Source organism: Acartia tonsa, chromosome 3 (assembly GCF_053477335.1).
Source record: "Acartia tonsa isolate MP-2025a chromosome 3, ASM5347733v1, whole genome shotgun sequence".
NCBI classification, from domain to species: Eukaryota; Metazoa; Arthropoda; class Copepoda; order Calanoida; family Acartiidae; genus Acartia; species Acartia tonsa.
In genome coordinates this window covers 34,391,654-34,407,844 of record NC_137262.1, presented here as the reverse complement: position 1 = coordinate 34,407,844, position 16,191 = coordinate 34,391,654, and the positions used below count along the sequence as shown (strand labels likewise).

Genomic DNA, 16,191 nt, shown 5'->3' with positions numbered 1-16,191 from the left:
ACCCCATGCTCTCTTCTGACCATAGAAGAAGTATTTGCAAATATTTGAGGACTATATAAACAACCTAATTAAATTGACAACAAAAATTCCCATTTTAACTAATTTATGAGTTTTAAAATAGCCATGAGATTTCTTTTTAGTATAGACACGAATTCCAAATGAATTGAAACCCCGGTCGGCAGCATAATGTATTCAATAATACATTTGTGTTGTACGTAGTAACAGGGATCTTAAGGGATAAGACAATGGACGAAAAATAAAATGTACAACCTTAATTATGTTAAACAAAATTTCCCCTTTAAAATTATTGATGGGCACTGCATTTTTTGTAACAACCAAATAAAGTCCCCAAAGTTTTTAAACTAACGAATGAGAGAATAACAATTAACAGACCATTGTCCCCTTCCTCCCTGATGTAATATATTAATGCATAAATCTAATGCAAAAAGATATTGTACCTTGTGTACTTGTAATATAGAAGTACACTCCAACTTAATAATTGCTGTTGGACTTATCAGATTCATTTTTGGATGTATATCCGTTTGTTAGACTGTCAGTCAGTCAGACGAATGGATACAATAGGATGTATACGTATACGAATCTCCATACAAAATTTCAGCAGTCTATCTCTGATAATAGCTGAGCAAAATATTTATCTCCTATAAATAATTTATGTATTTCAGAGCATTTTAGAGTTTAAGAAATAAATTGATTCTATACAGCTGTCTATTTTGATTGTTAGAAGTGATAACACATCTCAATGATATCTCTAGAGCATTTAAGACAGAAGGATGAACCAAATGAGTTATAGAGAAGATGTGCATTTGCATTGCTATAGGAAACATTTAAGCCGTTGATCTTGAATAGAAGTGTAGAGAATCATGTTTCCTCCTAAGCTCCTAGACTGTCGTACTGGCGGTCATTTTGAATAATTGAATATCACGTTGCAATTAATAACTAAACCCGTAAGTGTCCCTTTATATTTTTGCAAGTTGGTTGAAACGCAAACCGTTTTATGTGTAAAAAAATATAACTTAAAGGAATATAAAAAGCTTTGGAGTTTCCTTTTAAAATATAGTTTGTGTAGGTTTTGGCTGGCTAATACATGGTAGCCGAAGATACAAAGAACTATTTTTAAAATTAATAAAATTACCATTAGAAGAAAAAATACCCTCGTCAAATAGGCAAAAACCTTTCCAGGACCGATTGAAAACTTTCCTAAAATTATAAAAATTGCCGGTTTCAGGTAACTTAGCTAAAAAACATAAGTACGAATGTATAATAAGTACGGATTTTTATAACTGACAGTTTTTTTTTATTTTGTCTTAATAGCAAAAAGTCGAGGTTTCAAAATTTAATAACCACCAATAGTAGTATTAAAGATTTATTTTTAAACTGATTTTTATGTTGGCTGATATCCATCATGGATTGCAAAAACTGTGAGCTATATATTGTTTGTTTAAAGAACATGATCAGATAAACATTATGAATGGGTGTCTATACAAAGTAACAAACTAAAATTTTGTTTTAGCTGTCTTAGATATTTAGATAACTCAAATATTGACAACATCTACATATAAGTAGCGCAGAACATAGAAATAGTGGATTAACGAACGGACAAAATTAAGTTGTAGAGTAAATGTTCAGTGACAATAAAAAGGAAAGTAAGAAAAAAGGAAAAGAAGGACATAAGTACAGAAGTATGGATTGATGAAAGAACAATCATTTATAGATAGACAAAAAGACCAAATAAATTGTATATTAGACGCTCTTTGGAAATGGAAGCCTTCAGCAACAAAAGATATATGGAGGGGGACAAAGTGTCTCAAAAAACAGCCATGTGACGTTTTAAAATTAGGTAGATGAAAGGAGAAGTAGGAAAGAAGACCCCTAAAAAAGAGATGGATAATCACTCATTATTATGACGTCACATGGATTATTTTTCAGACACTTTGTCCCCCTCCCAAAGTTATCCAATTACATTACAGAGAGACAGACAGACAAAGTGAATTATAGAGTAGCTTTTCTACTGAAATATATAAAGTAATTGGGACTTATCTTTGAGCCAATTTACATACCAAGTTATCCAATGCAATGCAATGAATTATATAAACAAGTAGGCAGCTAACCAGGTTTGTTCCAGACGAGAAAATATTCTTAGATTGGTTAAACTAGGTAAATTACAGCAGAATATCGCCCTCAAGATGCCTTAAACTGTGCTGTCAATTTACTAAAAAAAAATCTTTAGACTCGGACTTCGGAGACTATTTTGCATTCTGTAATTCCTTATGGCCTTCAGAGATTAAAATACTGTCTGCAGATTTGAATTAAGACAGGTTGTGTGCCTTCCTTGTAACTAAATTGGCTGTATGTAAAAAAATTCATACTTAATTAGAAATACTTCTAAGGGGTAGATTCTAAATTTGTTTTACCCTTATCGTTTCATTAAAGACTTGTAAAACTGTAACATCTAACAGAATAACATCTATTTGACTACACAACCTTTACCTAAAATTCCATAATGTCCAAGAAAATTAAATTTTAGGCTTAAAGTGTTTATCATTTAACAGTTGATATTTGTATAAATATTGAATCTTCAATTTTAATTTTATGATAAACTTTTAAAAATTTAATTATTATCAACCGAATGAGAGTACGTATAAAAACTTTGGGTACCAGTTTTATCTACAGTTGTATTTCCCCTATCTCCTTATTCTCCATCTATTACATAAAATGCTAGACTTCTTAACACTTTAATGTAAGAACACCTTGAGTTTTGAATTAAAGTCTGGTTTAAATTACCTGCACGCGTTGTACCATGAGATTCCATGGCAGCACAGGGATACAGGTATGGCACCTGATCAAACTGTTCCTCCAATAATCTTGACTGTTGTTTTGCAGGGATCATCGGGGTTAATACAATGGACGATAAATTGATGTACACCCAAACAGTGCATTACAAAATTACCCCTTATAAAACTTTGGGGAATAGTAAAATTTGTTTTACCCCTTTCACCCTGTAATACACCATTGAGACCTACCGAAATATGTGTGGTTGCAATTTATATGGTCATTTGAATTTTTAATGAACACAGTAAAAGTGTCTGACTGATAATGACGTAACAAAAAAAATTAGCCAATGAGAGGCCTTTATTGACCAATAGTAAAATTTATAGTGGCCTCTCATTGGCTAATTTTTTTGTTACGTCATAATCAGTCAGACACTTTTACTGTGTTCATTTTTAATTCTTAAGAGTAAAGCTGCTCTTTAGGTCAGGTACGTTCTAGATATCAGTGTGTTTTGACTTCATAGTCTATGGCTAAATTCAAGCTTTGAAACTCATTAGACATAAAGTAGTTTTTATTGCATCGTATTATAGACAGCTTTCTGTGGATATTAAAATGAAAACTTATAAGAGTAAAACTATTTTTTTATTCTATATATGAGTTTTCAGTATGGCTAGGGGCCGGTTCCATTCAATCGTATATTAATAGGTTTCGAAGTCATTCTGTAAAAGATTTTAAAAACAAAAATATTTTTGGAAATAATTCTATATAGTAAATAAATAAAACAATAAATTATAGGAATTATCTTTATTGAATTCATTTTCAATTTGATAAAGGTACAGTTTATATTAATTGACTAGAACAAAATTGGGGACTTTTGGAGAAAGAGTAAAGAAATTTATAGGACTACGATGTTTCAATAGAAAGAAAATAATAATCCTGAATTGGTAATTTTTGACCAAATGGTTGGTGGTCAGAAAAAAAGATGAAAGAGGGAGGGTGACTTTAAAAAGTCTTTTGATTTGGGGGCGCGGGGTTTTAAAAAAAGGATTTTTAAGGTAAACAGAATAAAAAAATGTTTGTTTTTAATTTTAGTAGCAAAGCTACTCTATAAATTATTTTATTCTGTATACCTTATTAACATAGGAATAGGACAATACACACACATACATATGGAATAAATAATTAAATTAAATAAATAAATAAAATAAATAGGAGTTATAAAGGTACAAGGTATAGGAAAATATCGACAAATTTCAAGTAAATAACTATTCTTTAAGTTTTTTCTTTTGCTTAAGAAAAAAAATAGTTTTAATGCCCTTGGACAAAGTTCCAGAGATCTTTTGGACGTGTTTGTTGAAATTTAGAAAAATGCTTGTTTTTTTTCCATTGAAGTGCACAAAAATTACAAATATTGCAAGAAAATACAAAAAAAAAATACAAAATTGTGATACGGTACCGAAATAATCACTAGGGGTATAAAAAACTTAACAGCTTTATTAATACTGGTGAGGCTTTTTAATTTGTTAGCTGGGAATTTCTGGCCAGGTAGTGTGCGAAAATGCATAATAATGCACAAAATACTTCTTAGTGTACTGTACAGGTTTAAAGTGTACACTAAAACAAAATGGCGGTCATTGCACTCTGGCAAATGAGAATATGTTATTTCCAACAGCTGATTTTAAAAACTAGTTAAAGTCAGCTGATTATTATTAAACAGCTGACTTTCTGAAACCAGTTCTTTAGTAGTGAACTGGCACCCAGTTTCCGTAGAAGATGGTGGGAGCATTGAAAGCTGGCTGGGTGTAGGTCACTTGCTTCACTGGCTGGGCCACAGGTGCTTGTACATTCAGGCTTCTGAAAAGGAGAAAAATAATTAGTAATAAGTTTTTTTACTTTTTTTCTACTTTGAAGAATACAAAATACAACACTAACAGCTACATTTAATCAAAAGATTCATAATTTGATGCTAACACTTAGAGCATACTTTTTTCAATAAAGATTGTGAAAATATATTAGGAAATAATGTGATTTTAAGTGTAATGCTATAGCTTTCATAAATTTTATTTTATGAAATAAATATGCTACTTAATAATAATAATATTTTATTTGACTATAATTTTTTTGCTTATTATCAACATTTTAGAGATAAGAAATTCAATTTAAGAAAATTATACATATTTTTACTGTTAATCATGAGTTCAAAGAAATTTTTATTGTACATATTTTTTTTTAATTTATGCATTTTTGTATATACTTCAAATTTACTCTTTTATTACATATAAATAGCATTTTTAACGTTTTGTGAAGATTTCTAGAATTTAATTTGTCCATTTTCTTTTTATATTCGAAAAAAGTGATTTATTCGGCTGCTATTTGAGATATTTTTCTTCAAAGGTCTCTACATATATTCTTTTTTTTCAGACTATTTTTTTCATTTTTGTTATTACAAAATATGTAAAAGTGTGAAGAATGAAAACAATGTAATGAACAATTAACTGTGAACAAATTTAAATACAAAAATGTGTTAGATGTATAACACAATATTTCAGAGATGTTTTAGAGCGTTTTAGACATTTTATAATCAGAATTGTAGCTTATGTTTCAAATATTCAAAAAGTTGCATTATCTAAAAGTTTTCTTTTTCAATATCGGTATGTAAATTTATATAATGTACTACCTAAGGCTTTAGGTTTTCCTTTATTTTGAGTTAATTAATCGATCCAATACCAGAATTATTAAAAAGCTACCAAAGACAAAATTGTAGCTTACAACATAATATAATAGTCCAAACCACTCTGGAACTAATAACTCTAATTATGACATTTATGACATTTATATTTTGAAATGATAGCCTGATATCTAGTTGCCGAATGTGTACGCAGTTTCCTGAGTGTTTCCTCATCCTAGCTCAATATTTACTACTAGCTAAAAAAGCTTCAAACTTCAAAAAAAAATCAAAATTTAAAAAATTCAAATTTTTAATGTATAAATCGTTTATACATTTAAATTTTGATTTTTTTAAGGGAAGTTTGAAGATTTGTAGCTAGTAGTAAATATTGAGCTAGGATGAGGAAACACCCAGGAAACTGCGTACACTTTCGGCAACTAGATATCAGGCTATCTTTGAAATGTGCAAGGGAAATAAGTGTGTTTAATTGTTGTACTGTAGATCAGGGAGGGAGGGGTTATGGAACTGTAAATTACACTGGTGCCCAAAGTTTGATGAAAATTCATACTTAATCCTTGGCCTACAACTTTGGGTACTTTTATTGAATAATGAAAAATTGGTTCAAACTCGTTGTGTCCACACTTTTCAACTTTTTAATCTAAGGAGCGGTAATTATGTTCATCAAAATTAAGAATGTACCATTGTCTTATCCCTTGATATCCCTGATGGTAACAGTGTTGTAATTATTAATTATCTGTTTCCTTAATTATTTTAATTGTGCATCTATACTTTACTATAGAAAAAAAAAAAAAAAATAGTAGAAATGCGTCCACAAAATACTTTTAAACAAAAGTTGATAAATGTTATCACCCTTGTTCAAAGTTCTGATATTTCATAAAGTACCTCAACTATTTTCAACAACTAAAATAATCATTTACCCAATAAGGCCATCTGTTTTTCTTTTTAGCATGAAAGTGCCCTGACGGAGAGGATTTTAAACTATAAATTAAATTGGTAACCAAAGTTTTAAAACTAAAATATATCATTCGTTGCCTTAGAGGCTTTGTGTACATAAATTTATCGTCCATTGTCTTATCCATTAAGATCCCTTATCATAAGATGCATTGTTATAAACTTAGGAACAAATAAATCTAAATTTCCTTCAGATGCATTATCACTTCTTGATCAAAGTAGATAAAGAATTGGTCTAAGTGGTTTATTTTTTAATCTTAGCTCAAAGCCCGTGTTGGAATGTGATTTTACAAGAGCTGTAATTTTTTGTAAGTACATCAATAACAAGGAGAACATTTGTATAATGGGATAGCTTCCGTAAATTATAATAGGAAAAGGCAAAAAATATGTGGAGATATAGAGAGTAGATAGATAAATAGACAGATTAAGATAAAAAAACAAGAATGGAAGTAAAAAATACAAAATATTAGAAAGACAAAAATGAAAATAAAGGTAGAAAGTAAGGCAAAAGTTAATAGAGACAGGCTATGGTTTAAAGCAGAGCTCGACAGCCGCGCGCCAACCACCTGTAAGCCTCAGGGAAATTAACGTTTTACATTTTTTAAAATCAGCTGGTAGTCTGATCCAAAGCCTTATCCAATTATGATAATCATTCTTTTCAAAATGAATTCAAATCATTCAAATGGGTTAAAATTCGAGGCTTCGTAGCGGCTGACGCGCGGCAGCCAAGCCCTGGTTGAAAGTACATATAAATCATGACTAAATCTATCACATTTAGTGCAACACAAATCACTACCGAGTTTGCAAACTTCAACAATAGACATATACAATGGATTTATTAAAAATGAATACAACATTGCAAAAGTTCTTTAAAAAAAGGATAGAACCTTAATAAAAACATGTACTTAAATCTTAAAAGTAAAAAAATGAAGTAGTTTTTTTTACCATAATCATTTGATTGGTTCGAGAAGCAAAATAGTTTTTTTTATATTTACTATCCGTAATTATTATGTCCATTGGATACCCACGCATGCATTTATCATGTATACGTGACAGTATAAGTCAATATTGTAAACAGGGGCCTTTTTATCCATAAGAAGCGCAGCAATTGGACTTCAAAATAGCTTGCATAGAATAAAATCGTAAAATTGTTAATCAAACAATAAAAAAATCATGACACTTGTATGTTATCTTACGTTCTTTTACTTTGTGATAGACATACAGACGGACGGATGTATAGATATAACATAGTAGCTGCGCTTAAAAACCAAGATGTCAATATTTAAACAGTAGCAATAGCAAAGCCCAGTAATGAATATCATATTGGTTGATAAACAAAATACAAGTTGCTTTAGCAGCCATCATAGACGTCCTATTTACTCCATATACATACCTTTTCCCAGTAAGTTAGAGAGTGGGTTTGCTACTAGAAAAAAAACAGGTCGCAAAGATAACCATCTAAAATTGCCTTTAACTCTTTTTCCGTATTTGAAACACATGGAGCTTTACGGTAGTTGATAATAAACCCTCCTACAAAATCTTCAGATTTTATGTTTAGCTGCTACCCAAATGATTTCAATTTCACTGTTTATTAGCGCATTATATAGATGTGTAGGATGATAGTTGATAGTATAAGGATAATTAATGGAATATTTTGGGCACTAAGGTTTGTATTATGTTGTTATGCAATATTTATCCCTGAAATACAGGTTTTTATGAGTGATGGTTATGCCTGGTATAATTGGGTTGAGATTTTTAGTTTGTGTCTTTTATTCATAGTTTTGGACTAATATCTAATTGTTGTTTTATTTTTGGGGTAGATATTGTATAACATGTGTTATTTAGACTTGGATAAATAATACCTAATTATTAGATAATGATGTACCAAAAGTTTTATGACCGAACGTGTTAATAAAACTTTGAATATACTACATCCTTGTTTTAATAGTTCGTTAAGGCAAAAAGTTGATTGAGTTTTTTCACCAACAGAATATTGATAAGTGTCTGTCTTAGGGTAATTAAGATACTAACAAGGATGACAACATCCATAAGTAGCGAAGCACAAAAAAATAAAATCATGGATGGTAATACGTACATAGTAGATTTAAAGATTTATTGGAGAAAATAAACACGAAACCCTGGTTTATTTTGTATATGATGACGGTCAAAGTAAATTACATAAAAGATGCTCATAACAATGCAAGGGGAAAAATTATTTTGATACTTATATCCCAAAAAAGTTTTAAAATTGGATCAAAAACACCAAAGATATGGGGAAATATGTAAAACATATAAAAAAAAAAGCAAAAACCTGCTAAAAGGCAGTCTGATCGCCAAGCTTGTTTTCTTAAAACGACAGGAAATTAAATTTTTAAATCCTTAACTTAAAAAAATTTGGAAATCGGACCATAAACACCAGGGATATGGAGAAAAATGTGAAACATACAAAAATAGCATAAAACCTGCTTAAAGGCAGTCTGACCGTCATAGTTGTTTTCTTTAAAGGACAGGAAATTTAATTTTAATATCTATAACTAAAAAAATTTTGGAAATCGGACCATAAACACCAAAGATATGGAGAAAAATGTGAAAAATACAAAAATAGCCTAAAACCTGCTGAAAGGCAGTCTGACCGTCATAGTTGTTTTCTTTAAAGGACAGGAAATTTAATTTAGATATCTATAACTGAAAAAATTTTGAAAATCGCACCATAAACACTGAACATATGGAGAAAAATGTGAAAAATACAAAAATAGCCTAAAACCTGCTAAAAAGCGGTCCTACCGCCATCGATGTTTTATACATAATTGTGCTCCTTAATTATGGGAATGTTGTCAAAAAATTTCAGCATTCTATCTTTTATAGGAGCTGAGTAAATACCATTTCCCCCATAGCGTTACGGACTGACGGACTGACGGACAAAGTGAATTATAAAGTAGCTTCGCTACTAAAAAGATAAATAAAAACAGTATACATCAAATTAAAAATAGGTTAAATTTTAAAAATGTATGGATTAAGGCATAATATATCCTAACTTTTTATGATGAGACCAATTACTTTTCGGTCAGTCAAAAGGAAGATTACATCCAAAAGTAATTAAGCTATTTGAAATCATGAAAATTTACAGCCTGTCATAATTTACCTAGCTTTTCCAAAATGAGCCTTCGTCGCCCTTTTAGTGTGTTTTTAAAGCTTTTTTAATCTAATAAATTGAAGAGATGGTTCAAAAAGATTTTTTCTGCTATTTTAATTTGTTTTTTCCATCAACAAAGAGGTATTTCAGCATAATGCCTCTATTGACAATGTCAATAAGAATTTAATCTAAAAATCAAATGGCTCAGAAATAGCTGAGACAATTGGAATGTCCGGTAATCTAAAACACAGTAGGCAAATTTTCAAGGATTTTATATACAATATGGGTTTATACCAAACCTTTAAAATAAAGATTTCAACAATGTCTTTAAATTTAATTAGAAAAGAGAGATAAATATATCTGTTATATAAAGATGTAAAGGTTTTTAATCTTAAAACATTGGGTGCTATATATGTAATCTTGATTGGTGCAAACTTTCAGTATCCCAACTTTTCTGCAATATTCATAAAAGTGATTATAATGTTTATCATAATTAGGGGTATACAACAATTTATCTTTCACTGTCTTATCCCTTTAGATTCCTTGATTTTATTGACTATTCTTTACAATGTTCTTGGCTACTTTCAAATGAGAAAGACAGACATTTAAATTCAATATGCAAATACATTTAATCAAACTTTCATTTTGTTCTTTGGTGGCTTGCCAAATCTTAGGGAGCTAAGGGATAGGGGAAAGAATACAGATTTGGTCCAGCCGTATATCCGTCCTTTTGTGGACGATATTTTAGACTTTGCGGGACGATTTCTGTAACAATTAGGTGTATGTTAAAAAGCTATTTTGATTGCCTGGGCAATAAAGGTACTAAGAAAGAGAGGTAATCAGGCTCCACCAATAAAAATATCCTGGGAGAACTCGGCGGACCTGCTATTGGGTAGAAACTGTACACATTTTGGTATGAAAGGCCTTATTTTTTTATTTCTTCCCAATAAAAAAGTCGGCTATAAACGGTCGAATTTCTTAATTAAGACCCATAGATCAATTAGTTTCCATAGCTTTCAAATTTCGTTCGGACGGTTTATACTAACAATACTCTTTAACTTTTTATAGATTCATATACATTTAAAAAATTGAAAAAAATAGGAAAAGTACTATTAAACTTAGATAATAAAATACGAGTATATTCCCTTTCCATTTTTATAAGTGCAATTTTAATTTTGAAATTAATTGTCACGAATACGATGCATTTTTTTATTTTTTTATTTCGTCGGTTCATATATTTTAAGGTGTTGAAGCAATAATACCCTCTAATATAATCAAAACCCTGTATCCGAATATTAGGCATTAATTGTTCTAAATGTTGACAAGATCTTAAAGTACATACCACGCACAATCTATTTAATTTTTTAGAAGTATCTTCTGTAAACTAAAGGAATACAGTTTATACTCAGGTAGTTAACATATGCTATACCAGTTTTAAAAAAACAATTATTTGGTATCTTTTTTAAAGATAATATTGTAGTCTTAATTTTCTCAAATAAAGTAAAAATAATAATAATAAAGTGACGTGCAATATTTTTTTGTAATGTTTAAAAAATATTTAAATTACAAAAAAAATCTCATAAAATAGTTTTAGTTAATACTGAATAAACGATGATAAATTCTGTTTTAAAACTATCTAAAAGTTCTTTTTTAATTGCGACAAATTTTTTTACTATACAATATTCTTCTTGTCTAATAATTCTATTGCCTGGGCCAACCAAACTAGTATCAATCTTATAATTTCTATTTTATCATTCGTATATTGTCCATATTGCTATGCGTGGTTTTTCATTATGGCCCAGAACTGGTTATAATTTAACAGATGTTTATCAATTTCAAAACCATAATGTAAATGATATAACGTAAAGATTTTATGGATATTTTAATTCTTGTTAATCAACCTATTAGCCGCTTTAAAATGGTGTATCTGCATATAAGTTCCTAGAATTGCAGACTAGGAACCATGGATCTAAAGGGATATGACAATGGCCGATAAATTGATGTTGATCCCTAATGATGATGCACAAAGTTACGCCTTATGTAGATAACAATTACTGGGTGAAACTTTGAACACTCAACTAATCAAAATTCAATAATAGTCACCAAAGTGGTTGATTCTACCAATTAATAAACGATGTCAGTAAACTTTGGGGACTAATGTAATAAACAGACAAATGTCCCCTCCCTGCCTGCCTGCAGGAAACAGGAAAATAGTTATATAAAATACATGGAAATTATCATAAAATACAAAGGATATTAGCAATATAGACTCAGTATTTGCAAATTGATTGGATTGGATTGATAGGAGCGAAGCTACTTTGTGATGGAAAGGACATTGAGTTGTTAATTATACTAGTCCCCAAAGTTTTAAAACAAACCACTGAACCAATCGGATTCTACTCTTCAGGGTATATACCAATTGGTCCTGTGGTGGTTTTAAGCTATTTTCTTGGGGGGCGGGGGGGGTGGAACACCCCAAACCCCACCAAAAATGAAAATTGCCCCCCCCCCAAAAAAAAATCTGGGGAGACTATGGTGCGCAGCACCAGAATTTTTTTTTTTTTTTTTTTAATTACCACACGGGGCAAAGCCCCTAGAGGCTAGGGGCAAAGCCGCTAGTAGAAAGAATAAAGAAGTTGAAAAAAGGGGAAGCAACCAAGGGGAAAAAAGAGAAAAACGAAGATAATATAAAAGGTGCAATTTAAAAGACACATACAGAGTAAAAGTTGGCATGCTTTGTGATGCATATTCAGTATAATCTTTTGAATTAGATTCAGGTGCCAATCTTATTTCATATTTTGCATGGTTGGACATAACAGGGTGCTTTAGTTTGAGAAAAAGAACTGGCAATGTGAGTTATGTTTGCTTATACTGTTATTGATTTCAATATAGTAAATATTCCAAAAATATTTAGTTTTACTGTGGAAAAGTTTGAGGCAAATTAGTTTGGTTTGAGATAAATATGCATAAACTATTTAAATTTAAATACTTCTATAACATTTTTCAGAAAATCATAAACCACCCCACCATGTGTAGGACTTACAGACCTTGAAGCCCCAAATCTTGACATGCAAGCCTACAACTTTCAGGATTAAATCCCCTAATCCCTTAAAAATTAGGTTCAGCTGTGTTTAAATATGGCGCGGAAACGTACAGGGAAAGGGATAGGAATGTTTTTTTTACTTTACTATATTCATATCAACTTATTCAACAAAGGCATGCATTTATTAAAAAAAGAAGTGTTACAAAATTAAAGTAATACCCAAATTTTACATGTTTGAAAGTGGAATAGTTGAGCTCTTTATTTTGCCTACAAAAATGGCGTAATACGATGCAAATGACCAATGATAGGCCAATATACAGACGAAACTACCAACAGCAGGCCAGTATACATTTTTATTTTCCAATGGTAAGCCAGTATAATGTTATTTATATTGGCAATATAAAAAGTTTTAATAAATTGTAATTGATAAAATAAATTTCTCTTTATGTTGCAATATGAACATTGTCCATTGCAAAAAAATATAAGATGTTGAAAAAATATAAATGATATGATGAACTAATGGGAAAGAGATAGAAAAAATAAAAATAACTTCTAACGGAAAACCAAAAAATCATTTTCAAAGACAAAACAAAAACAAAATGCTTATAAAATTATGATTTTTTTAAGACGAATATATTAAAGCAATTGCAATGTGATTAGTTAATGCTTTTTTTGGATATGTAAATCTTTTTGCAATTTGTACTTTATAGATTACTCAGATTAAAGATAAACCAAGTAGGTTTAAAACACCCCAAAAACATTTTTATACAACGCACACATTAAAGTAGTTTGCAGAAAAAATCCAGTTTGCAACACTAAATATGTTGCTACGAGTTCTCGTAGCAATAAAAAATATACTTCCGCAAATTGTGTGCAAAAATTTGTTGGGCGATTTTTAGAGCAGACAGACATAAAATGTGGGGTTTATTGAAAATAGGGGTGGCGCAAAAGAGAACTTGGATTTTGCTATTATTTTGGCGCATTTTTAGAAATAAAATTTGTAGATTTCTTGTGCCAGATTGAGATTATAAAATTCGTTAAAATTAATACATAACCTGAAGGCTTTTGGATTTTAAATCCTATATATGTATAAAATTGTATTTAGAGGGGGAAGAGATTAAATAACCATATGTCCCTAGTCCTACCCCTTGATCCTTTGTCGACCTCAAATGGGTCTTTGAATATCAGCCAATAAGCTAACAAAGTCGGGAATATTAACAATTAATACAGCCAAGTCACTACAAAAGTGCAGAAAGCAATTTTTATATTCGTAGAAAGCTGGATATAATACAAATGATAGACTAGTTTTTTCGTATGGATAAGAACCGGTTCCTATCCACCGGATCGGATGAGTAAGAGAAAGTAGTTTAAATATTTGATTTAGAATTATGAGCAACTTTATGTATTGCTGTTTTAGTTAAAATAAATTAAGACTAATTAAAATTTTATTTTTAGAATATCTTTTTACATTGACTTGTTATAATTGCATATAATGTGAGAAAATTTGAATAAGGAGTGATAATTATATTTGATAATTAAAGCCATAAATTTGCATTTCTCATTTATGTTATATCAAACAAATTTTCAGGGCTCGGAAGCCGCTGCCGCAATAGTAGCCGCATTCAGCTGCAGTTGCATTTGATAAACTTCCACTGTCAGCTAAATTATGAACATTATGCCAACCAAAAAAAGGTTGAAGAAGGGGTTAAAATGATTCAAAGTGATATAAACAGTGTTTTTAAAAATCCCCAATTTTAAAATTATTGAAACATTTCACGTGTTAAACGGTAAAAAATGTTATATTAGCGATGCAAAATATTATTGCAAAGTCGCTCTTTTTGCAAGAAATGTATCCATACTACCAATCCTCCGGTTTTTTTTTACAAAAATTATTTAGATGAATACTAACCCTGCGGTCATAACCTTTAATGTACCCAAACTGTATTTACAAAATATATGAAGCATAAGCTTTTGTCTTTAATAGTAATTGGATGTGGGTAATGGTATGTGTGTGTGGAGGGGGAGGATTCACCCATGGTAAAATAAAAGATTCTATTAAATTTAAAATTCATGGGAAAATAAAACTAAGGACAATCAGTATTAATTATGTATGCACTTTGGTTCTAAACGTGATTGGCAGGATAATTAAATTACTTAAACATATAAAACATAATAAAAAGAAATTAAATTTATGTACATCCCCTAAAATCACTGCTTGTTATAATCAACCAATTAATACTAGAGAAAAGTGCCAAAAATTTTAAGAAAACGAATGATGGAACGTGATTTTTAGAATTTAATCTACTTTACTTTTGCTATAGTAATATTTATAGTAACTTTTTACTACGAGTAGTAAGTTATTGTAATACAATATTTAAATTCTAATATCAGCGGACAAAGAACCATTCCATTTTTAAGGAGGTTCCAATAATGCTTATGGTCATAAGTGGGGCTGACTATTGGCCAAGGCATCCCCTTACTAGTTTTAATATCATTAGAGTAGTAGAATGTAAAATCTTAATATACCAATGTCTGGAAAATACCTACTTGCAAAATGAATGTACTATATATTAAGTAAAAGAACCGCCAAAATTAATTTGCACAACCTGTTTCTCACGTGTACTGTGCAGGTTTTCATTATCTTAGGTGTTGACAAATTAATACAAATAAAACCTTTTTGCTTTGGTCGGCCTAATTTTGAATTAATACTAGAGCATAGACAAAAACTAACATTGAATATTGAATCAAAAACTTCTGATTAAGAAACCTTATTGTATAAACTTATTTTTGTATCTTAAGGACTTTTTCTACATAAGTTGGCTAATACCTCTAAAAAATATACTAGAAATGACCAATGCCAAGTCGAGGCCTAGTGATAAAAAAATTATAAGGATGTTCAGCACAAACACACATATTGAGAATTTGAGACATCCAACTACTCCAGCGCATACTTTCTATTCTACTTAATATTATTTCTATAGTTTTAGGTCAATTTAGTATTATCAGATAATGATTGCAATAAATCCGCGAGACTAAAAGCAAACTTGTCTTGCACGAAGTTCAGTCATTACCACGAAAAAAAATTGTTTGAATAACAGCTTAACAATGACAATTATGTCCATAAGTAGAACAAACTTTTAATGAACCTTCATAATGAACAATTCACAAATCTAAAATTCTAAGTCCGAACTATTGATTAATAAATCATGTACCAAAAATAGAAGTGGTTTTATAGAAACACGGTCTAGCAACTAAAATTGTTGTTTTACATCCTGTTAAACACACATAATGAAAACATAGTAAACTTGATTAAATCATTACATGCACTAGCTGACAGATACTACTTTAAGTATTTTACTATATTTGGAATGATCAATTTGACAATAAAAAAGGTATCTAGCTATCTTTCAATGCAAATATTTCTATGTATTTTGGCGTGAAAACTTTCAGTTCTTAATTTTGTAAAATAAAATAAGCATTGTCCAAACCAATCATTGTTATCTACAAAAGGGTCAATTTAATTATTAAATGTACATAAGTTTTTTCCCATTGTCTTATCCCTTAAGATCTCTGATCTATCAGCCA

The 16,191-nt window shown here is 30.1% G+C and overlaps 1 protein-coding gene across 2 annotated transcripts in view; it reads right to left on the bottom strand.

Annotated features, from left to right (window-relative positions):
* Positions 1 to 3,579: 3,579 nt before the first annotated feature.
* The window catches only part of LOC145313968 (uncharacterized), a 44,238-nt gene continuing 31,626 nt past the window's right edge, over positions 3,580 to 16,191 (bottom strand). For both annotated transcript variants that reach the window (XM_080153636.1, XM_080153637.1), the window contains exon 11: positions 3,580 to 4,644. In XM_080153636.1, coding sequence (XP_080009762.1) covers positions 4,530 to 4,644 — 115 coding nt within the window. In that variant the 3' untranslated portion in view covers positions 3,580 to 4,529. The remainder of the gene's footprint in view (positions 4,645 to 16,191) is intronic.